General features: G+C 41.3%; 3 protein-coding genes across 13 annotated transcripts in view; 1 reads left to right on the top strand and 2 right to left on the bottom strand.

The window, feature by feature from the left end:
• Nucleotides 1-147: 147 nt before the first annotated feature.
• On the top strand, nt 148-3,638 carry LOC120422732 (MMS19 nucleotide excision repair protein). The gene is made up of 5 exons (XM_039586270.2): nt 148-393; nt 470-1,203; nt 1,335-3,017; nt 3,083-3,250; nt 3,322-3,638. Exons 1-5 carry the CDS (start codon nt 306-308, stop codon nt 3,514-3,516), a joined length of 2,868 nt encoding a protein of 955 aa, XP_039442204.1. The 5' UTR covers nt 148-305; the 3' UTR covers nt 3,517-3,638.
• On the bottom strand, nt 3,568-6,951 carry LOC120422733 (MORN repeat-containing protein 4 homolog). Its single transcript, XM_039586271.2, has 4 exons — nt 6,808-6,951; nt 4,991-5,298; nt 4,453-4,472; nt 3,568-3,953 (listed from the first exon to the last, which is right to left on the bottom strand). Exons 2-4 carry the CDS (start codon nt 5,174-5,176, stop codon nt 3,686-3,688), a joined length of 474 nt encoding a protein of 157 aa, XP_039442205.1. The 5' UTR covers nt 5,177-5,298; nt 6,808-6,951; the 3' UTR covers nt 3,568-3,685.
• Nucleotides 6,952-9,656: 2,705 nt separating this feature from the next.
• LOC120422730 (tight junction protein ZO-1) overlaps nt 9,657-22,939 on the bottom strand; it is a 45,632-nt gene continuing 32,349 nt past the window's right edge. For 4 of the 11 annotated variants that reach the window (XM_039586258.2, XM_039586264.2, XM_039586261.2 and 1 more), the window contains 13 exons: nt 22,630-22,799; nt 22,197-22,533; nt 20,347-22,122; nt 18,819-19,049; nt 17,847-18,015; nt 17,327-17,783; nt 17,063-17,196; nt 16,861-16,999; nt 16,132-16,336; nt 15,734-16,070; nt 15,456-15,585; nt 12,397-14,369; nt 9,657-10,431 (listed from right to left, as the gene is read on the bottom strand). In XM_039586258.2, coding sequence (XP_039442192.1) covers nt 10,208-10,431; nt 12,397-14,369; nt 15,456-15,585; nt 15,734-16,070; nt 16,132-16,336; nt 16,861-16,999; nt 17,063-17,196; nt 17,327-17,783; nt 17,847-18,015; nt 18,819-19,049; nt 20,347-22,122; nt 22,197-22,533; nt 22,630-22,799 — 6,282 coding nt within the window. In that variant the 3' untranslated portion in view covers nt 9,657-10,207. Of the gene's footprint in view, nt 10,432-12,396; nt 14,370-15,455; nt 15,586-15,733; nt 16,071-16,131; nt 16,337-16,418; nt 16,765-16,860; nt 17,000-17,062; nt 17,197-17,326; nt 17,784-17,846; nt 18,016-18,818; nt 19,050-20,346; nt 22,123-22,196; nt 22,534-22,629; nt 22,800-22,939 lie in introns of those variants that run through there. The other 7 variants (XM_039586265.2, XM_039586260.2, XM_039586262.2 and 4 more) reach the window with 7 other exon arrangements.

Here is a 22,939-nt window from a genome sequence, read left to right as displayed (position 1 = left end):
TATCACATTCGGATCTTTCTAGGCATGGACATCAATAAATATTTAGATAATAATTAAAAAAAGACTATCCAAGCAGCCGAGGGTTAGCTGCTACTAAAACGAGTCGAATTTAAAACAACTTGCATTTGCCGTGTTCAAATGTCATTCTTTGTTTATGTTTTCTTTGTCTGCAACAACGAAGGTTATCTACTCCCAGCAGTGTGCTCGTGATTTAGAACGCTGAGTTAATTAACTTTGTCGTTTAATTTGGAATCAAAATTAGTCTAGTTTCTGCAGTGCTTAGCTCCGGAAGGGTTTGTCAGGAAATGAAGTTTCCGTGGTCACATTCGACGCTGGTTGAAGTTTTGAAAAATGACGCCAAGCTTCACCACAAGTGCGATAAGGTCTGCGAAGGTAAAGTACATGGACTTGGGTTTGGTTTTGGGCTGTGGCTCTTTTTTGTCATAACTGAGTTTTTTTTTTCTAACAGATATTGCTTCGCGAAAGCTGGATCTGTCCGAGTTTGTAGAAGAACTGGGACCTGCTCTGACGCACGAGGAACCGGCAATGAGGTTGAAGGCGACCTCGTTGTTGTCGAGCGTTTTGGAAAAGCTGCCAACGGATTTTTTGTCGGAACAGCAGCTTGATTTTCTGGTAACTTTCTATTGCGATCGGATGAAAGATCACCATACCATTATCCCGACGATACTCGATGGACTGTTGGCGTTGGCTAACATGAACCACATTCCGAAAGGAGCCGCGTGTAAACTGCTGAGCTCGTTGTTCCTGAGCATTCCTTGTCAGAGCCAAGCAAAGGGCGACCGCTCCAAATATATGAACATCATCAAGATATTTTCTGAGACCCACGAGGAAGAGCTTAAGTCGATGGGACCGGACTTTGTGTACGGTGTCATTGGAGCAATCGACGGAGAACGAGATCCGCGGAATTTGATTTTCCTGTTTAACTTTATTCCAACGTTCCTGGCGCGCTATTCACTGTTCCATATGGTTGAGGAAATGTTCGAGGTGTTTGCGTGCTACTTCCCAATAGATTTCCATCCCAATCAGAACGACCCCGAACCGATAACGCGGGATATGCTGGCGGTCAAGCTTGAAGATTGTCTCTGCGGAACGAAGGAATTTGCGGAGCATTGCATTGTTTTGCTGCTGGAAAAGTTGGACAGTACTTTAAATATTGCCAAGCTGGATTCGCTGCGTTTGCTGGTGAGAAAATATGTTTTTTTTCTAATAAACCATACTGCGTTTCCATCAAATTGCAATTCAGTGGAGACGGATGGTTGTTAAGGCGGCATGATCAAACTCTCAAACACTTACCCTCTTAAATTTTGTTACAGATTAAGTGTTGTCACGTTTTTACGATCGCCGAAATTCAGCCCCAGTTGGACGACGTGTGGAAAGCATTGAAATTGGAAATGTTACCAGGAAGTGGAAACAAGGAAGTGTTTGACCTGGCACTGGAAGCTACCAAGACGGTAGTTGTTGCCGCACAAACGGATAGCAAAGTCGAGGAAAACTTCCTCACAAACGTTTTCATCTCACTGTTGGGAGGAATCTCCGACGTGGCTTCCAAACTTTTCAACAACAGTATTAAGATCGCTCTGGAATGTGCTTCGGCATCGTCTGGTGCAGCGCTCTTCGTGACGAACAAGCTTGTGCCATTGATACTTTCGCAGCTACACATTGATACACTCGGAGCACTGCAAAAGGTTGCATTGATTGAAGCTTTGCAACAAATTTTGTATGTGTGCAAGGAAATGGGCGTTCTGCTGCAACTGGATAAGGAGATTGTTGGTGCAGCCCAGAAACAATTTATACAAATACTGGTCCAGGAGGACGATGCCAGTGAGCTGAAGAAGCTGGCGTTTACCAGTGTTACGAATATTCCCCAGGTAATTGCGGATGAGAACAGATTTGTCGTTTACACGAATATCGTCCACATACTCCTATCGGCGGGAAATGAGCAGCTCAATGTTGAAGATTGTTTGTATCAGTTTGCCGTGCATTATTCGGTTGAAGTCATGAACGTTATCGTTGACAAGCTGGTTGCCAAAAACTATGATTCACCGTCTCCGTCAACTTTGCGGATTTTCAACGCACTATCTTGTCTGCTTCCGTTGGAACCGATGCGCGAAAAGATCGTGCAATTTTTCCTAAACCTCGTTTTCGCGCACACACAACAGGAAGTCGGCATCTTGGTCCTACAATCACTAGAAGTTGCTTTGCAGAAACCAACTGCAAGTGTGCTCGCGGAGGAACTGCACACCAAGTATAACCTGATTGACAAATTCAACGAGCAAGTGCACGAGGAAAGTTCATCGTACACATCAGACTATCTCTACGCCATGTCAACGCTCATGAAAGCTTTGATGAAACAGTTGTCGCCAGAGGTACAAAAGAAAATTGTAACAAAGCACTTGACGGGTATAGATTTGACACGGCTCACGGATCTCTACCTGACTTCCGGTGTACTTGGGTACCTGGATGAATCGATCACAATCGAAGACCACTTTGAGAATTTGGTACATGATCTAACCAAGTTATCCCTCAACGCGGAAGATGAGAACGTGAAAACCCTCTGCGACCATCTGCTCTGCAGTCTCTTCAATCGAATGCCAGATGATGAACACCATCGAAACGTGCTGATGAAGATGCTAGCGTTCCTGCGGGAGGAGTTGAAGAGTCACAACAAGCGAGTCGTCGGCATCTTGTCGTGGATCGGAAAAGGCTTGCTTGCCAGAGGGCACCCGCTAGCCGGAGAGATAGTCGACGATATTGCCGACTTGTTGGACCATCCAAGCCTTGGCCATGCTGCGGCTCTTGCGTTTGAGGTTCTGTCTGCTGAATTCCCAGCGCTGCATTTACCGTTGATTAAAAATTTGTTCAAACAAAAACTGTTTGTATTCGTAATGAAGAAGCTGGAGCAGAAAGTTGAACAGTACGGCGAAACACATTTGAAGGCGCTTGTGTTCGTGTACAAAATTGCACCTCATTTAGTGCTGAAGATGAACATGGAAAAGGTAAAAAGACCCATGTCGGTCGTTCCGAAGTAACTTTATTTCAACAATTTTCTTTTATTTTCCAGGTTGGTCCTATCCTTCTGAAGTGTTTATCGGTGGCCGACGATCATGTGCTGGTAACAGCGCTCAAAATTGTTCTTCATTTTGTGAAGGAAGAAGATGTTTTCTTCCGCGACCATCTGCAAACCCTACTTCCTCAACTGTCCAAGTTAGCCGCTTTCGAATCATCAATGGTAAGAATTTTCTTTAAGCTTTTTCCTTTCCTAAACCTTTTTTTAACAGCTTTTTTTTTTTATTCTTACAGAAAGTGCGTATTCTTGCATTGGAATGTTTGCTTTACACCACCAAGTATCCTCCGTTCTTGCTGTTGCCATTTAAGCAGGACGTTTTGACGGCCCTGCAAGCTGCTCTGGACGACCACAAGCGTTTAGTGAGGAGCGCCGCCGTTGCTGCTAGGTTGCAGTGGTTCCTGATTGGCACAAGCAAGCCCGACGAATAACAGTTGTACGGGAAAGATTTCTTTCATCTTGTAGACAATAAACGCGAGCGGTTAGGGAAGTGCTTATTTTTCGTTTACATAGTAAAACAAAAACACAATAAAATCGTTTTAAAATAATTAAAGCATCAATTCATTCGACTCCGTCCGTGATGAGACTCTATGGCATGGTTTAGTTTCCTTGGTCGCACTGCGCCCGGGCCATGAGGGCCACTTTTTGGGCGCGCTGGATCACCTCGGGGCATCGCTTCTTTCGCACCAGCCGGCAGTCCTGGAAGAATCCTTCGTTTCGCGGGAATCCGTGGCTCTGATCACTGAACGTAATCAAACCAAGACCCCAAATTCGACCGCCCCGGAACTCGCCCTCGTACTTCATGCCGTCCGATCGCCAAAACACTCCGTGGCCATGGAACCAGCCCTGCATAAACTCGCCCTCGTACCTGTGGTGGAAAATAACGAAACCGAATCGGTAATGGTTGGTTTTTACACACCGACTTGGAGAATTGCACAAAGAACCGTGTTTTCACTTATTTATATTTTTTAATCGCATAGAGGGAAAGAGCATGTATTTTCATAAGCATTATGACGGTCATTTATATCTATGATAATAATCAAAGAGAGAAAAATACGTTAGTTTGCAAGTTATGGATTTGATCCTATTTTCGTGGTATTTCGTCACTTGTGTGCTCTCTTGTGACACGTCTGCTGTAAACAGATAGGACGTGTCACAAGATAGCACACAAGCGACGATTTGTCATCCCTGCTGACGGTGTTTATTTTTTAGTTACAGTTAAAAGCTCATGCTCCAAGTGCAGAATAGGCGATAATAGAAAACAGTTGGAAATACAATTTTTCCCTTACTCAAATTATTGAAATAATGTTTAAATTTATTACACGATACCACAGACTTCTGTGCTATAACTTTGAAAAGTAGCTTACTTTGCTCCATCAGGAAAACACTGTGAAAAGGAAAGAAAAAAATAAATGTGTTACAGCATTTTTATCACAATTTAAATCATTTCAACTACCGTGCGTTTCCATTTTCTAACACCGTACAACAAAATGGGTCGAAATTCAGGATTCAAATACTACTTTTTGCAAATCCAATGTAAAACCATTGACTTTCCTTTCTTTCTCGAACGACGAAACGGCTTACTTTTTACAACAAAAAATTTAAAAGCAATACTTCTGATACAATTGCTGAAAAATTCAATTTTTCAGTACCATCATCAGAGGTGACATTGGGCCTGGGGGGTTGAATTTGGGTCATACAAACTTCAGCATTTTTGTATGACCCAATCTCACCCCAGACCCAATGTCACCCCTGATGACGGAAAGACTCGTTCCGAAAAAATCTCCGTTTTCCAACTAGTGGCATAAACTCAAATTTTGTTGCACCGATGTTGCATGAGAACGTTTCCAGTTTTGAAATCGATTTACACATTTAAGAAAATGTCTCTCTCCACATTCAACTCACCATCACTCCTAATCCGGAGCAAACGCCATTACTAAAGGCGCCATCGTACCGGGTGCCGTCGGAAAACATCATGCTTCCCATGCCATGTTTCTGGCCTCGCTGGTTCCAGTCCCCGATATAGCGAGTTCCGTCGTCGTACCGGTAGCCACCACACTTTACAACACCCGTTTGAATTCCTTCCATCATCGCGAGAGAAGCAGCCGTTGTGGATTCGTCGAATTTCAACGTGAAACTTTGGTGTCAGCTCCGAACTATTCGAGTAACATCACGATTCTGAGCGACGACAGGTCGTTAGAAGGTTTTTTTTCCTGCGGAAGGAAAGTAATTCAATTAAGGCATATCGATTGGTGTTTGCTAATATCATTATCGCTGAAATTGAATATTTTGTATCGCTTTAAATCGATGGGCAATGATGTACATTGTATTTATTCTTTCGTAAATTAAAACTTTCTAAATTCTCACACGTGAGGAAGGCCCTCACTATATGTTATAAAGGGTGATTTAATTACAGTGGCTTGAACCAATTTAATTACATTTTAAAATATTCGGCTTCCAAAAATTTACATAAATTCAACAACTTGAAACTTGAGATCTTCAAACTTCAAGGTTACGCCCTTTTGAAACGTTACTACGGATTTGTTCAGTTTTCGATTCTGAGTTGATAGGTATGCATAAAAGTAGGCCTACGACGTTTTTATACAGTCAAACCTTTATATGGAAATTACTATGGGGAATCTTGCATATTTCACATTTTTGTAATTTACAACAGTCATGTTTTATTATTTCATTAACCTAACACCTTTAGAAGTAAAGCCCTAGGAGCGTCTTAACAACTCTCTCCCAAGGCCAGTATGGTGGCTAAAGTTGTCTTCTAAACAAAAAGTTACTGATGCGTTCTAAGTGAGACATTTCGAAATACTCGGTAAAAATCCTACTTTTTGCCAACACTGCCAAGTCAAGCGAAAACTTGCGCTAACTAGAATATATATTGAGGAATTGGGGTGCAATTTAACTAAAACTAACGTCTTCTGAACATTGTTTCATAACGGTTTTAGTTAATGTTCATCAAAATATAAGAACAATCATGTTTGTTTGAATTTCATAATTTCTTTGGCAATGTTGGCAAAAAATTTGAGTTTCACTGATTATTTCAATACACTACATTTGAAAACTCTGTATCTATTTTATGACGCTCTTTAGCACCATAGTTACTGTCTTCGGGAGAGTTGTTCAGGACATCCGGTGTTAGTTTCTTAAAATAATGAAACGTGAATTTTGTAAATAAAAAAATGTTAAAAATGCAAGTTTCCCCACAGTAATTTCCATACACATTTCATTCGCTTTGCGCCAATCGTGGGCTTAACCAATCGCCACCGGGACCGTCTGAGATAAACTTCAAATTCGTTTTTCTCAGCTTGCTGTTTTTTGCACATGGGACATTTATGCGATCATGGGCAGTGTAGGATTATGAAATTTTTGTAGCTGTGCTTTAATTGTTTTCCCTCACACAACTGCATACTTTTTTCCAAGAAAGAATAAGTTAATTTGGTGAAACGTAGGCAGTGCATATTACCCCTCTCCCCCTACTATTTTTAAATCCACTAACTTTCTTGGTTGCTTTTCTGTTTTGTAATTCAATCACTTCTACCGGTTTGAAAACTAAACATGTTTGATTTTCTTGCTTTTATAATCTAGTCCTGGAACGGAAACAGAAAAGAAAATTCATTTCACTGAGTACAACCCATAATCGCTCACTAGTTATCACCATCACTTTCATTTCATTTCACTTTCAACGCAAGTAACGCAACGCAACCCACCCGGTCTGGTAATTCTAGTTTATGCAATGCTCCGATGTTCCACTGTGGACAGAGGTGGTGACCACCACCAACGACCATACGCGCGCCGCGACGTCTTGAACGTGAGTGACGAATACGAGTGGTTGCATTTTCCTCGCTCTACATATCGAAAACCCGGCAGCAGTTGAACATCGTCGTTGGGTGGCAAAAAGCAGCAGGGGATGAAGCCTCGACGACGCATTTGGGGTAGGGTGCATTGGGGTTATTAATTTATGATTCGCAAAGATAAAAACGCGAATGACTTAATTATCTGGGGGGTTCATAATCATAATAATAACATTTTACGAAGGTTGGTGAGTTTATAAAATTTGATTACATTTTCGCGTTCCTCGCTTCACCCTCTGATCAAAATTGAAGTCGAAGCTAAGTAACGAAGGAGCGGTAAAGCATAAGGCTACTGTTTGAACCTATACACTTGCCTGTGTTTCACGTGTTGCTTTCGATAATCGCTTGGTAATTGCAAACCAATTTATCCTGACTTATTTGATTTAACGCAGTGTTACGCAACCATGAGCTGCTATCATTGTGCCAACTCCTTCTATGCTGGAGTTTATAGTAAAAAGTGAATGTGTTTACATGCAGCGAAGGTATGCACAACTGTCTTATTTGTGATATTGTTTTTGTTAAATTCGGTGACATTGAACTCGTGTTTTATTTTTTTTTCTGGTTACACAGCAAAAAAAGAAAGTATAATTCAAATCACCTTTGTGAGAAAATACATCACAATATCACACGCTGAATGTACAGTTTTTCTGCAAACACAAAAAAAAAACAAATCCATGGGATTCGTACGCTCGGAGAGGAAAAATTACAGATTTGATCAAATCACGTTCTGCCAAGTTCTGGAATGTTAAAACATTTTCCAGTATTATAAACAAAAAAAAAAGTTTTATGATATAAAAACGATTCAGCCTGGACTTGACGCTAGAGTAAAGCAGTGTGCAATTTTCTCTGCAAAAATTTATGAAAATCTGCTATTACTTCATGTTTCGCATAACTCTGCATCGTTCCGTTGTTGATTCTCTTTGCATTTGTTGAATTAATTTCTCCGCATTTTCGCTTTCGGTAGGATTGTTGATACGCGAAAGAGAAGTTCGTCGTTGTTGTGCAATCTTTGTCTAAACTTGACCACAGAAATAAAAAAAAGGTATGCAGAAATCTTTATACATTCCTTTAAAGGATTGCCAAGAATGTAACAAGAAATAAATTTTAAAAAAATCTTAATGCTACCAATCATAGCTTCCGCCCAAAGAGGGCACAACGGTGACGATCTATCTCACCCAGAGGCCCGTGTACGGTCAGCGACGATCGAGGCTGTGCGCTATGGGGTCTCTCTTTTGGCTTAGCCCACTTATGGCAGCTATGCTGTAATCGTTTGTGTATCACCCGAAGGCACATTATTCGTTACAGTGGTTACCGGTGCCGTCTAATTATTTCATCTTCCATGGTGTCTGATTTTCGCGCCTTCCGATGTAGGTCAGTAGTAAGTGCCGTAGGAGGGTCAGCAAACCATTGGCAGTAAATCTTATTATGTGAGGAAAGGAAAGACGGACGATCGATGGGATAATCATATTTTAATGACAATGGTTGTTTTGAATTTTCGTTTAAATTATTTGCCCACACAACACGACTGATTTTTGAAAACTGCTAAACTGGTTTTCTACGAATTCTTGTGTGAATTTTAAGGATTTCTAGATCCTAGAACTTTGTAGAAATCAATTTGGTAAATTCTTTGAGTTTTGCAAACAAAAACATTGTTCCAATTTTTGTTGGAGGTTTAGCTTCAATAAATTTCATGATTAAAAAAACAGCCTGTTGGTTTTATATATTGTTGTGATTAGGATATTTAAAAAAATGCAACGACCAATAAAAAAATATTTTTTTAAACTTTAATGATATCAGGGTATTTAAGACTCTGAAAGGTATCATTCCCGGTTCGCCATTTGGCGGCCATGTTTGTTTTAGAAAAACATTCAAATATGATTCAGAATGTATCAATCGAAAAATGGTTTTCTGTGTGTTGTTTGTAGAAGCATTTTACATATCGTGATTAATTTTTCATTTCAATTTACTATGTCTGGACCTTGAATTCAGAACCATCATTGACAGTCAGGAGTGAATGACACCATCTACGACCTTAATTGCAATCGACAAAATACAATTGCATAACAATTCAATATAAAACTAAATAAAATAAACACATTTTTGAACGATATCTTAATATTTCTTTTTAAAAATCAAGAATGAATATTATTTGCAACATTAGTTTGTTTTCTTTTTAATTTTTAAACACTGATACGCCTCTGCTTCAGATCTTTTGGTGTTGGCACATTTTTAGACGATATTTGTCTGATCACGCCTTCCGTCGTATAGGAATGTAAATGTCGGTCCGGACTTAACCTAATGGTCAGGTCGTTACATTAGTCCATGTGAATGAGTCGTCTCCCTAAGAAAAGTATAAACCTGTTTCGGTATAGTCTGCAGTTCGAATCACAATCCAAAGATCGTCAGTTCGAATCCCGGAGCTTAGGTGTGAAGAGAGGTTTGGATTGCCTCAACGTGTCATGCCTTCGGACACCTGGTTCCCAGTAGGAATCTTACACTTACCACATAGATTTGTTTGCGTCCTCCTCGGTAACCAGTGACTTCTAGATTGTGAGTCCAGTGAGTGGTCCGATTAATCCACATAAAGCAGACGTTTGCTTCCAATAATGCCAAAACACGTAAGCAACTACGCGACTAGCTATGAAATCCTGATTGGAGAAGATATTTTTTTGTTTGTTTCGGATTTCGGATTCAAAACAGCATAATAAGTTATTCTAAAAATAGCTTTATTAAACACTTTTTATGCATGTTTTATAGTATAAATTTACAGTTTCCTCGTTACATTTGCAATGAACATTATCTTTTACAAGGACTAACCACTACCAGTTTTCGAGCTACGTATTTTACATTGATTTTCCGTGTAATATGTTACAGAATCCATTAGTTGGTATGGTATCCAAATATTTATAATTATAAAATGATGGTGTTTTGGAAAGTTTATATTTTCATGGCTAAGTAATAACTAGTGTTTATATTTATCTACACATTTGATGCATGATGGCAATGATTTTTTCTCTGATAGAATAATATTTATATCATATTCAAATATATTTTATACTGTTCTGATGGCAATTGTTACATGTTAAGCGACATCGTACAATGAAACATTCAACTCTGCTTGGTAAATTCAAAATAATAGTGTAAAATAAAGGCACATAAAACATTTCTTTGTGATATACAGTGGTAGTTGAACAAAAACTTAAACCGCTCCCTTTTATCTTCAGCAAGGAGTACGAGTGGTACCCACGGAAGTATTCTAGAAGTGATCCACTTTAACGGAGACCGTGTGCGCAGCTGCATTACTAGGAAGCTCGATGTTGTCCCAGTCGGTTTGCAGATTCTTCTCGCTGTCGGTTGCCTTCAGCGAAAGTCCCAGTGACGTTGTCCGGCCGGCACAATGGGGTATGTTTAGCGTAACGGGCTGCAGGAATTCCGTTCCCTGGGGACCGCACATAACCAGCGGCGAAAGCATTGTTTCACCTGTGATGGAGGGTTATAAGAGTGCGATTAGAATGTGGATGGGTAATTTCAGTTATGTGCTGTAGACGGCAGTCGGACAAGCATGCAGGTTGTTATTGCTGGGCAAACTTTAACTCAAATGAAATCAAATCTTATTATATCATATCATTTAAATGTATTTACTGTATCTAGTATTAATTGGATAAGTCATTACAGATTTGTGATTTTGGTTCAGTCTCTAGTTATCTTAATAAAGAAAAAGTCTTGGCGGTCCATATTTCAAGATTCCTACTTGGCAATAGTCAGATAATATGATACAAGAATAAAATGCATGCAATTTGATACGGTACTAGAGTAAAGTAACTGAAAGTAGAAATTTAGAGCTTTCTTTATCACGGTAAAACTTACAAGAATTTTAAAATTGCGAAAATTGATACAGTGCTTGCTCAGTTTCAATTCATGAGGAAGTATACACAACATACCTAGAAGGTCCTTGAGCCATGTGCAATCTGATTTTGTTTTTAATATTTTGGGAGGTCTTGAAGGTTTTTTTTTTTCTAATATGTGTGTATAGAGTAGGGAAGGTTCGTCGCTGCGGGTGCATACAAGTCATAATTGCATGCAATATGTACGAGAAACGAACCGCCCCATGACGTGGACGTGACGGAAGCAAAATGTTATAAACCAAGAACACCCATCAGATTCATATTCCTTGTGAAGAAAATGTAGTATCGTCAACTGGGGTGAAACGGGACTACAGTCTGAATAAGGACACCAGTTATTGAAGCATTTAAAACTTCAAATTAAGAAATCTATGCACTAATTCAGTTGATCTGTGGCTGTTCTAACCGAAATCATTCAAAAAATATCAAAAAATAATGCAAGAACCTGGCTAAAACAGCTGTCCCAATTTGCTCCAAATGGCGGTACTCAAAATATTTTGTCAGTGTTTTTACACTCATTTTTTTATATTCTATGAACAAATGTAAAATATCTGAAAATGGGACATTTGATAAGAGTTTTTTGAAAAAAAAGTATATAAAATTAGAATGTAATAAAAACACTGATAGAATATTTTGAATTTCCATTATCCAGGTTTTTAAGAGAAGATGGCGTTCAAATGGTGAACGTCCGAAATGTCAAAATCGCGCAGTAGCACCAACATTAGAAAAAAATGTGGCTGTCATGCCATGGCACACTTTTTTCGTAATGTTGGTACCACTGCGTGATTTTGACATTTCGGGCGTTCACCTTTCGAACGCCATTTTCGCTTAAAAACCTGGATATGGGATAAGTATTTTTTTTTCTGAAAACTTCAACTTTCACCAATAGACTATTTGATTTCATGCTCAATCTTAATCAGGAAGCTGAAACAAAACTTTACCCAGAAATTTCCTATGGGCTAAAACATTTCACTTCGGACACGCCGTGCGCCCTGACCTTCCATACAAGCTATGGGCAAAACATTATTTGGCACTTCTAAAAATGGTCAAATTGCACGCTATTCTGAGTTTCTTCTCCATGAATTGAGAGTGTGCAGATACATTGTAGCTCGGTATTGATCAAATGTTTGCAGAAATAATTTAATTAAATTTTAAACGACTTTTAACCAAGATTCTAATGCATTCAATGAAATAGTGTGTTAGTAAAATATAAATCATTACTTAATGTTAAAGACTACCTACTAAAATCATGCAACTCAAAGTGTAAAATATAACAAAAACACACACACACAACACACTTTCACACAAGGGTGCACACACAGATTTGTTTTTTTTTTTGAAATGTTAAATGTATGACACGAAAGCATCGAATAAATAATAAAACGAATGATAAGAAACATAATTATGAGTCATGAAACTTAAACATAAAGTAACTTTATATGTGAAAACAAATTGAGTTATTTGAAAAGACAAAATTAAAGAAAAAAAAAAACGAAACAAAATACTACTGTGGCTAGCAAATAGGAACAATCGTAGAACCAACCGTTTTCCATATCCAACGGAGGACCACCGACGCTTTCACTGAGACGTGGATCGGTAACGGTGAAGTAAATCTCCTGCTTGATACCAGCCGGGATGGCACCAGGTGGTATCTGGAGTGAAACATTCCAAATAGGATCCGCCAGAGTTCCACCGGAAGCGTCAAAAACCCCTCGTCGTGTGATGGGTTGTCTCGGCGGAGGCAATCCCAGGGACATTTCACTGGCAAACGGAGTACTGTGCGCGTTTGGAGGCCCTATTGGAAGGCTCATCTGAGAGGTGTACTGGGTTTCGATGGAGGTTTTACTAGCGTACACTTCAGCGGCACTTGGGCTGACGACTGAAGCCGGAGGTACGGTTGTTGTTGGGGGTGGTGGTGGTTGAAAGGCCGGAGGTGGAGGACCGGTTCGTTTCAGGAAGTTTGAAATGTGAGTCGCGCGAGAACTGAGAGGAGTCGAAGCCTTGCTAGCTGTGGCCTTCTGTAAGTCAGATTCGTTTATCTTGGTAAGAGTTTCTTCCTCATCATCGTCCTCGGATATTGCTAGAGGTGCTTTCGATAGGTTATCGATGGCTTCCGTTTCAGATGTTGGCGTAGCATCCTCCACATTTGTGCAGGATTCCGAAGGATTGATATTCGAATGCTCCGATATCTCCTCTGGTTTCGCATCAAGATTTTCTTCGTTTATTTGAAGTTTGCTAAATTCTTGAGAGCATGCTCCATCGATTTCATTTTTGGACTCGTAAATTGGTTCGTGCTTAAGTTCCCTCCGTGAGACATAGTCTGGTTCTGCCATGGACTCCATTGCTTCCCGCCTTGATTGATAAATTTGATCTCGAAGTTGAGTGCGTGGTTTGATACCCTTTTCCTTTAGTTCCTTGCGCGTAGAATACGTAGAGCTTGCGGGAGAGTTGGGAGAACTCGAGCTTGATTCTGTTGCAACGTGTACACGACCCGAACTTCCAGGAGATTCACTTCTGTCGCGGTGCTGATTTTGAATCATCTCCAGTCGGCTCTGTTGGATGCGATCCTGCATTTGCTTCTTGCTCTGATAAAGATGATCTCTGTGCATCTCTCTTCTGCTCTGATACACCGGTTCATCCATAATACGGCGATTTGGATCACGTGAATCGTTGTACATGTACGATCCACTCTTACTCTGGTAGATGGATTCGTCGTTCACCGACGTGTTCATTTCCATTTGATACCTTTCGGAACCCATTCGTCGGCGATTAATGTTGTTGAAACTTGGCGAAGGAGCGCTACGATCGGCCATACTGTGTCGACGAACAATTCTCCGACCGGTAGTGTTAGATCCTGAACCCGGTGCAAGTCCAGGCCTTGAACGTTCCAGCTCGATGAGTGCCCTGTTTGCGTAGAGATTTTCTTGCTCTTGGTCGTAATAGCCACCAGCACCGCCATAATTTCCATAGATTGATTCCGTCTCCAAGTTCTGGTAGGTACTGTTGGGATCTTTCGGATGATATTCTTCGTGCATTTGATAACCTCCCCTCATGGAATGCTGTGGGGGTGGCGGCGACATTGACTGTCTTGGATCGCCATAATACTGCTGCTGGGCATAGTACTGCCGTGGGTCGTAGGCCGCTTCCTGGAAGCGAGTATCCATCATGCGGGACGAGCGTGGTTCCATCATTGAATGTTGTCGTTTTAAGATCGGTCGTAACTTTTTATCAGCCTCCGCCAGACTCACTTGTCTTCGGAGGGGTCTTGTAGTCTTTATGAATACGTTTTTGATTGCCTTCAAAGGAGATTTCAGTATATTTTTCTTTGGGGGTTTTGCTGGTAGCTCCGGTGGCAATCCCGGATGAGGTATATTTCTGCTGTACATGTCATATCCGGACGAACCCGGAATCGGAGGGAGCGGTTGTTGCTGCTGCTGTCGGAGTCGTTCTTGGTACATTAAATTTTGTTGGTGCTGATTAAACTCATGAATAGACATCATTGGCTGGTCCATCTCGCTGCGGGAGTATTTGTGAGTTGATGGAATAAATTTTATAAGGCTGGTCAATTCAAGTTCAAACTAATGAGGATGGATATTTGCCTCTTAATGCATGGCACAACACATGCACTAACTTTTCCCCCATTTCGTTTAGCAATTTCGTGGAGTTTGTTGGAGGAAAACTTCCTGTTACTTACGCAACCCTTGAACATTTCGATACTGTTCCGTTCCACGAAGATTGTGCAACGGTCACGCAAACCTGACACTCACTCACACTTCCGTCTTGCACGCGCATGCAATCTAATTGGTTAAGACAGACTCATTCATTCGTACCGGCACCGATTTTGTATTACTGGGGAAAGTGGATTAACATTTGCGAAAACTAAACGAATAAAGTGTTAGAAACAGATTGGGTAGAATAGAGGTATACTAACGTCAACTGCTGTTACTAGAATAGTTTCATTTAAGCTAAGCAGTTAATAAAACTTGGAAGGTAAAGAAATTACCAATTTAGGTTGAGTCTTTTAACAGGTTGTCACTGAACAAACATTACAATTTATAACTGTTCAATGAATAGAGTTTCAAGCATTATTATTTTCCTGTTAATTTAACTAGCTGCTGAACGATGTATTAGTTAGTGAAGTAAACCTTTAAACCAAAATATGTTCTTGAAATGTCGACTGAATAACCGCACAATTACAACGGTATATTCTTTATTCATGAGACACAAGATAAGTAGTGAATTTCGTAACAAATGAAATAAAAAATGCGCAACAAAAATGAGGGTAAAAGTTAGTGCGATTTGTTTTGCCATTTATCTTCGTGGCAGAAATGGAAATATTATGGCATGGATATCGGTGAAAATGGACTTGAGTTGGATTTTTGTTAGTATAATTTGGTTCTTGGTTAGATTCACGGATAGGTTTGGGAGCTAGTGAAACTTGTCGCAGTATCTTGTTTGACTTGGATGGTTCCATATTATAATATGGAATTTGTTGGAAGGATAGTTTATTAGAGATTTAAAATTGAACGCGGCAAGGTATCACAAAAGAATGGAGCGGGATATTCAAGTGGCGTAACACTTTAACTGTGTTCATGGACTTACCGCATGTTATGATGGTGCCCAGCAGTACCGAGTTGTGGCTTCCGGTACAACTCAAACGCCGATCCTCGTTGTTCACGGCTACCGGCTAAATCAAGCGGATGTCGCTCAGATGGATGCATTGGCATATTACCTGTAGATATGTAGGATTGGAATGTTAATACGTACTTGAATTTATCCCCTTGAATGCAGGGATTAAAAAGTTTGCTCGTGAATGTGCATTTTGTGAATCATGAGAAACTTGTGTGTAGTTGTGTAAATTAGTATAAATGTGGTGTTACCTATGCCATGATTTGGGCCCCCGCTACCTCTATGCATGTAATTATTTCCGTATGGATGATGTGCGTTACTATTATAACCGTTATTAGGACCCATTCCCATATCTCGGCCAGAATTACCCATGTAGTGAGATTGACCGCCGTTGTTGTTTCCGTTGTATCCGTTGTAGGCGTTTCCACCGTACTGTCCATAAGGATGTATTTGCGACGGGTGTCCACCGCTGACATTCATATGGTTATTGTTCGGTGAACTTGGCACATTGTGGGCGACGCCTTGGTGATAGTGGGATGACATTGGCGGGTAGTAGAATCCATTCGGGGATCGTGGAGATATCGGTTCCTGTGAAATTTTTCATAGATAAGAATTTAACATACATTCAAGATAGACATCCTAGACTTACCCCATTTTCCCACTGCCCAGAGTTCATAGGGCCATTGCCGCTGGATCCACCCCCACCTATGGGAGGTCTATAGTTCTTAGGCTTGGGCGGTGGAACTGGTTTGAATGGTGCTCCGTTGCTTCCGTTCGCTGGAGGTGTCCCCAACATTGGTGGTGGTACCTTACTTGGCTTGGAATAATCGGCTTGTGATGCTGAATTGTTGCGACTGTTGTGTGATGTGTGCGTGTGTCGTGAGTTGAATGATGCATATGAAACGAGTGGGCAAAAATCATAAAAACATGTTTCAATATGATGTAACTTCAAGGTTTATATAAAATAACAACAGGGAAACACAGAGTGGAGTAACAGGGATGCAGCGGAAAGAGATATTTTACATAAATATGTGATGAAAATGTGTTCAGAGATAGATCGTGTTATTGAGAACGACTAGGGATTGAGAACGATCAACGACTACTGTAGCACCATTATCATTTATTTGTCTTTTTTAGGAGGAATGTATTTTGGAAGGCACTTTAGACAAGGGTATCATATTTGGAATAGATTAATCTACGATTGTGACAACATAAGGTATAGTAGTGTAGATTTGGCTGCGATTTGTTACTGAATAGATTCTCTTTGAATTGTTGTCGCATTCTGCAGCGTGAAAAAAATAGAAGTACATTTTACCAAAACGTGATTACCTTCTAGTACCAAATAAAGGTGAGACGTACTAATTCATCAACTACTCACCTATATTTGCCATAGTCCGTTTTTGTTTCGATGATATGCTTCCTCGGACTTTCCAGCGCCAGGTTTGAGGGACGCTGGGGAATGTTCATACCGGTGTTGCGTTCTCCTGAGTTTCTGGGCGTGAGTGCATCATGCGTTCCTGTTACAGAGTCTACATTTAGTACACCATGACAGCCTGTTAGTATTCAGTGTTTCAACTTACCGTTGAAATTGTTTCTGTCTGGGTGCATATGACCTCCCCGTGGTGGAGTCATAAGCAGGTCGTTGTTACCAGAGGTTCGATTATAATCCGAAACATTTGACTGATTTGGAGCTAGTGCCGTACCGCCACGTCCACTGAAAAAAAAAAAAATGCAAGAAGCTTGTGTTAGGCCTTTGTGTAAAAGCAACATGGTTCAAAAATAAACTATTTTGCATCCTCTGAGCAGTACCGATACCGCCTGTTACATTACAAAAGTAAACTTACTTCGGCACCGATTTAAGATCATCGGGCGCATTGGGTCCTAACCTCATATTCTGCGCCGTGAGCTGAGACGTGTTGTAGGAGTCGTAGCTGGACACGCTATCGTACGATCCGTTTGCTTTGCTCGGTGTCGTAGGATGTCCCGGAGGTTGATTAGGACGTGTCCGATCGAGAGACGAGTTTTGCGTCCGTTCAAGAGAATTCAATCCATTGCTAATGGGTGCACCACGCTTGTCCTGCACTGCCGCGTTCAACATTTGACTTCGGGTTGCGTAATCATCGGCCGCCTGGTCCAGATTGTCCGTTGACGTCTTGTTGCCAAAAAGTCGTTCCTGGGCTGACCGTCCGAGGGTTCCTCCCGTGCTGGAGTTTCGCGATGGTAGTGATGACCCGGGCGTGCTGGGGGACACGGTGTTCAATGGTTTCGATGCACGATCTATGCGAGGAGGTAAATCTGGCACTTGAAAAATGTTTTCTATTAATCTACTACTGCTTGATTTAATTATGCACAATTGGCTCTTACCTGGTCCAAAATGATTCGTGTTGTTTTGTTGAATCGGTGGAGGTGGTCGCGAAGAGCCATATATCGCCTCGTCAGGCGGTATCGGTGCTCCGATATTGTTCTTGGATGAGAAACCATACTTGTTGTCGACGGTCATTCGCCGTGGGTGTGCGGAATGGTCGTACGGGTTCTTGACAGGGGATAAAGTTATCATATTAAAATTAAATTTTAATTTGATATTATTCAAAGCTGCAGAAACCTCCCTAGTCGTTCAAAGAAACAATTTAAATGTATGTTGAGGTCAATTGGTCGAAAACTTGACAAACATTTTAATGAAATTTTCATTATATTTTTTTATTTCTTCAATTATTTAATTTGATTTGTTGGCGATCATAAAGCTTTATGACGATTCGCGTACGCACACTAGCGCACTATTTAATTTTGCCGAACGGACAAAATTTAACCTCACTCTTTTTTTGTGTACGTACACGCAATATATGGGCTAAGTGTACAAAGAGCTGATTCAACTAGTCATATAACGAGAAGATTCAATTCAAAACATGCGATTAATACATATTTCAGCAAACTGAGCTCATATTCAAGATTTAAGCTAGGTTCAGCACTGCAATTGACAAAAAAAAAAAGATAGAAAAAAATTAACCGCTCTTACGATCTTGATTGAACAGTAGTTACTGTCGGAGACTTGATTAAAAATACCCTGAATAAGACACGAACCTTTTTGCTTTTTTATCCGAACTTTCAGTGAACGACACAAGTATGGTTTAAATATTAAATTATTTATTTATTGAGTGAAAAGACAAACAACAATCCAGTTTTTATTTATATACCCTTATATTATTCTTGAGTTTAATCAGTATTTCTAGTTAAACAGAAAAGCACCTCAACTCAAAAAAACATTGTTTGACCTTTCACTTGTACGATTTAAATCTGTTCAAAAAACAAAGAAATAGAAAAGGGATGCGGTTAGCTTACCGTGTATGGTGGTGGCATTCCATCACCGAGTTCTCTATCCCTATCCAAGTTATCCTGATTAGTGGCGATCGAAGGGTCAGAGCTTGACTTCACCAATTGCGGTAAGTTGCCCAATGATAATGATGCCGATGGTCCCGGGCTCAGTTCCAGGTCCGATTCCGGACTCGAGGCGTAAGATAGTCGGGAGGTGGTCATGGGGAAAAGGAAATCGTCGGACAAGGACTCTACTGGCTGCTCACAAGCGAAATACGGGAGAATGAACACACACGACACGGTTGTTGGATTGATGGTTGATAAATGGTGATGATCATTTTAGCGATGTTCAGATGATCATGAGCAGGATGACGGCGATCGTGTTACGCATGACATGTGTTGTTGTGTAGTTTCAATATTTATTAGTGGTATTTTGTTTTTATTTTTGTTGGAAGCGGGGACGATATATGGAAATAAAACAGAGAAAAATCACACTGTTAGACTCTCTTGACAAAACTCGTTTGTAATAGACGCTTTCTTTAAATACACAAAAAAAATACGTCAGTAGTTAGTAACACATGCACTACACTGAGTATTGTTTTTACAATTTGACAAACACAGGCAATAGAAAGTATTAGTTTATCGAAAACACTAATTGTCGATGTAAGCTATGTTATGTTTGTCATGCACAATGCCGTTAGACTGTCTAGGTTTTGTCTTAATAATATTAATGTGGTTAGTATCAGTAATTCGACAGCTGCGCACGTGCTCACTGTTGTTAGCATCATTTACAACGGAAGTTGGCTGGTTCCCGTCGTTTAGATCATTGTTGTTAACAGGAGAGTAGTTGAAATAAGGAGTTGCATGTTCAATTCGGACTCCATTGTCAATGTCGGACAATTTGTCGAAGCTTGGCGTTGAGGATTTTCCGAATGAAGTGTATAAGCTAAGAGATGATTGCGGTCTCGTTGGATTGATAAGCCTTGGCATCGAATTTGAATGATTGGCTTGATTTTGAATGGGTATCAATGGATAATGATTGTTTAGATTAACGTGAGATTTGGGATCGCTGTTGTGGTTTGGTTGAGAATAGTTTAATGAGGAACGCTGCTGTACAGCAGTTGGTACGGTTGGGATAGGCACAGAGTGTAATTGATGCTGGTGAGACGAAGATGGCCAGCCGACGGGCATTGAATAGCGATAGGGAAAACGTGGGTGGTTAACATATCTATTTGGAGGAGATACACAGCATGATAGCGGACAAGGTGGTTGCAGATAGGGAAGAAAAATGTCCGACGTGAATTCCACCCGCTAAATGGGACATGATAAGAGCCAAACAATGAAGGAAACAATTATTGTTTGCACCGACACCAAGTTCTAGTAAAGGCGTTCTTCTTTGCATTTTGCTAACAGAATAAAATTAATTAACAAGAACTTTATATCATTAAAACAAAAAAAAAATACAGAATTTAATTTTATTCCATTAGTTTTACCATCTACAAAACATTGACCATCTACCAAATGCAAAATACAATAATCTGACAAACGAAATTACCTTCGTCTCGGACATCCAAACGGCTCCACTTTGCTGCTGGTCGATAAAGTCCCTCAACTTGCGGTACCACGTGTCCGGATCGTTAAGACTGATGGTTGCGCTGAACACGTGCGACCAAACGCGCTCAAGTTTTTGACACTGTTCAAAGAGCTTTTTACTGCTCTTGTGCTGGGATTTTGGAAGTCCTTGCCGCAACTGCTTGACACTGTGCTTCGTGTCGGCTTTCAGGAAGATTACGATCGGATAGAATTGTGCATAGTTGAGTCGATCGACTGCGTTCGGTGTGATGTCGAGTAAGGCATGTTTGCCCCGATCCATGATATCGCGAATGTTTGACAGTCTCACTATTCCGCCACACTTGGATCCCTTGTCGTCGTCTTGCAACGGGGCAGTATATTTGTCCGAGAAGTCCTTTACGAGTCGCTCCCGAGCAATGTCGGAAACTGGGCCGAATAGGACGACGGGACGCACGAATCCTGGATGTCGCAGAACAACTCGTTCGTAGGCAGGGAATTTCGAGATTGAGTCGGAGAATACGACATCGTCCCAGTTTTCTCTGGACAACGATTTCGACCTTCGATGCGTTGAACGCTTCCTGCGAAAAAAGCTGACGCGCGACTCGGAGGCATTCATTTCCTTCTTCGTTGCATTGAACTGTGCCGTGGCCAACTCTTCGGCACGTGCTTTATTAGGTATGACCCCTCGTTGCAGCTCCTGATGACCGTGGCCAATACGTAAAACTTGCCAAGCTCCCACTACGCCGTTGTACAAAGTATCAATCACTCGGAAGACGTCGCCGGCTTTGAACGATAGTTCTCCTTTCGATGGATTTTCGCAGTGGAAATGAGTTTTGATGTGGAACGAATCTCCTCGCTGCTGTGCGGTAATGTTGTCGTATTCTTCTTTGCAATACTGCACGATCAGATCGATACGATCTTGTAGACTGAGTAGAAACAGTACTGCTTCCTCTCTGGTAACTCCGTTCATGTCCATATCGTTAACTTTCAATATTTTATCACCAGGGACGAGTCCTTGCGCCGCTGCGGGACTGTTTTGTTGTACTGCCGTGACAAAGATGCCCACTTCATTGCCGCCGGTTAACCGGATGCCGACAGAACCCTCTTTCTGGAATGTGATGTATCGTGGCTCCGAAGTCGGTTTTTCGTCATGCAGTGGACGTCGCGTGCTGTAAAAGTCCTCTCCCCGTGGAGGTGGTGGTCGTGGTGGTTCATCTACGGTGCTCCGTGACCGTATGTGACCACTTCCGTTAAGTCCTGCTCCTTCGTCTCTGCTACTCGACGCTCCCTGAGGTGTACTGGGTCGGTCTAATTGTTGTAAAGAAATATCTGTTAGTGGGCCTCTCGATCTCCCTCGTGGTGTGAGGTTGCTTTTATCGTCTACTAGTAACGTACTCATGGCGGATGGTCGCGTCGGTGGCTGCACATACAAATTTTGACCAGAGTAAATTCCACCGCTTCCATTCAGATAATTTTCATCCATATTACTGCAGTTGGAAACCTGCGCCGTATGGGAATACACGGGTGACTGCATGCCAGAGCTGGTACCATTGCCCAGACCAGCGTTCAACGTGGCATTGGTGGAATCACGTAGTACGGCCAATGTCAATCGTTCTTTGCACCCGTCAATGATCTTTTTGGCTTCTTTCAAGCTCATAGAATCATTGCAGTTGGTATTATGTATCCTTGTTACAAGGTCACCTTCCTGTAGGGAGTAGCCATTTGTGGCTAGCTGATCTTTTGTCTTTGACGAAATTTCCTAGAAAATGAGCAAGTCGTTGCAATAATATTAAAATACAAACCCACTTTATCTGACTGCATGCACCAGCTCACCTTAATAAATAGCCTACATCCTAAAACGATGCCGAAATCATCTTTTTTGCTCGCTTTTGTAACAATCACTTTGATTTGCTGTTGAGATCCATTATTCACTAATGCGCCCAGCCCGAGCCCGGTTGAGCTGATACTATGTTGGTGCTGGTGTGAATTGACTCCCACACCGCCCGCCAGAGCGTTACTTCCCGTGGGTTGCATCAGAGCGTGGTTTGGGACGCGACGCTTTACTACCAACGTCACCGTATTTCCACTGTCCCGCAGCACTTGTACGGCCGTCGCGTACTCGACGTTCTCCAACGAGATTCCGTTGACCGAGATAATTCGATCGTTGACTCTACAGGAAAAAGGGGGTGAATGGATTCGTTCAGCTTCCCGACGCATTCCAAAGACAGCAAAAAAAAAATAATAATAATAATGGTTCAATACTCACTGCAGTTGCCCCTCGGCCGGACCATGTTTAAGCACATCGCTTACCGCTATCGACGGGTCACCGTTGGCAAAATGCGGATTGTCCCTTCCACCGGACACGGCTATACCAAAGCCGTACCCCGGCACCCGGGACAATGTCACGGTGTTATAATCCCATGATGTTCGCTCACCCTGTGAATAAAGGAAAGAAGAAAAAAACAAATATTAAATAGTTGTAACCGAAACATTACCCCATGATGTGAGGTGAATGCAGCTTAAACCCTTTTATAGCAACGAGGTATTTATGTCAAGGAATTTTAACGTAAAAAGGT

The sequence above is a fragment of the Culex pipiens genome, chromosome 3, assembly GCF_016801865.2.
Source record: "Culex pipiens pallens isolate TS chromosome 3, TS_CPP_V2, whole genome shotgun sequence".
Classification (NCBI taxonomy): domain Eukaryota; kingdom Metazoa; phylum Arthropoda; class Insecta; order Diptera; family Culicidae; genus Culex; species Culex pipiens.
This window is presented reverse-complemented; position numbering and strand designations above follow the sequence as displayed.

What these genes read in the sequence shown, in the direction of transcription:
- LOC120422732 (XM_039586270.2), top strand. Translation starts at nt 306, where the DNA reads ATGAAGTTTCCGTGGTCACATTCGACGCTGGTTGAAGTTTTGAAAAAT. An exon ending in GTGCGATAAGGTCTGCGAAG is followed by an intron (nt 394 to 469) that starts GTAAAGTACATG and finishes TTTTTCTAACAG; the next exon opens with ATATTGCTTCGCGAAAGCTG. An exon ending in CCGCTTTCGAATCATCAATG is followed by an intron (nt 3,251 to 3,321) that starts GTAAGAATTTTC and finishes TTATTCTTACAG; the next exon opens with AAAGTGCGTATTCTTGCATT.
- LOC120422733 (XM_039586271.2), bottom strand. Translation starts at nt 5,176, where the DNA reads ATGATGGAAGGAATTCAAACGGGTGTTGTAAAGTGTGGTGGCTACCGG. An exon ending in GCTCCGGATTAGGAGTGATG is followed by an intron (nt 4,473 to 4,990) that starts GTGAGTTGAATG and finishes TCCTTTTCACAG; the next exon opens with TGTTTTCCTGATGGAGCAAA. An exon ending in TGTTTTCCTGATGGAGCAAA is followed by an intron (nt 3,954 to 4,452) that starts GTAAGCTACTTT and finishes TTTCCACCACAG; the next exon opens with GTACGAGGGCGAGTTTATGC.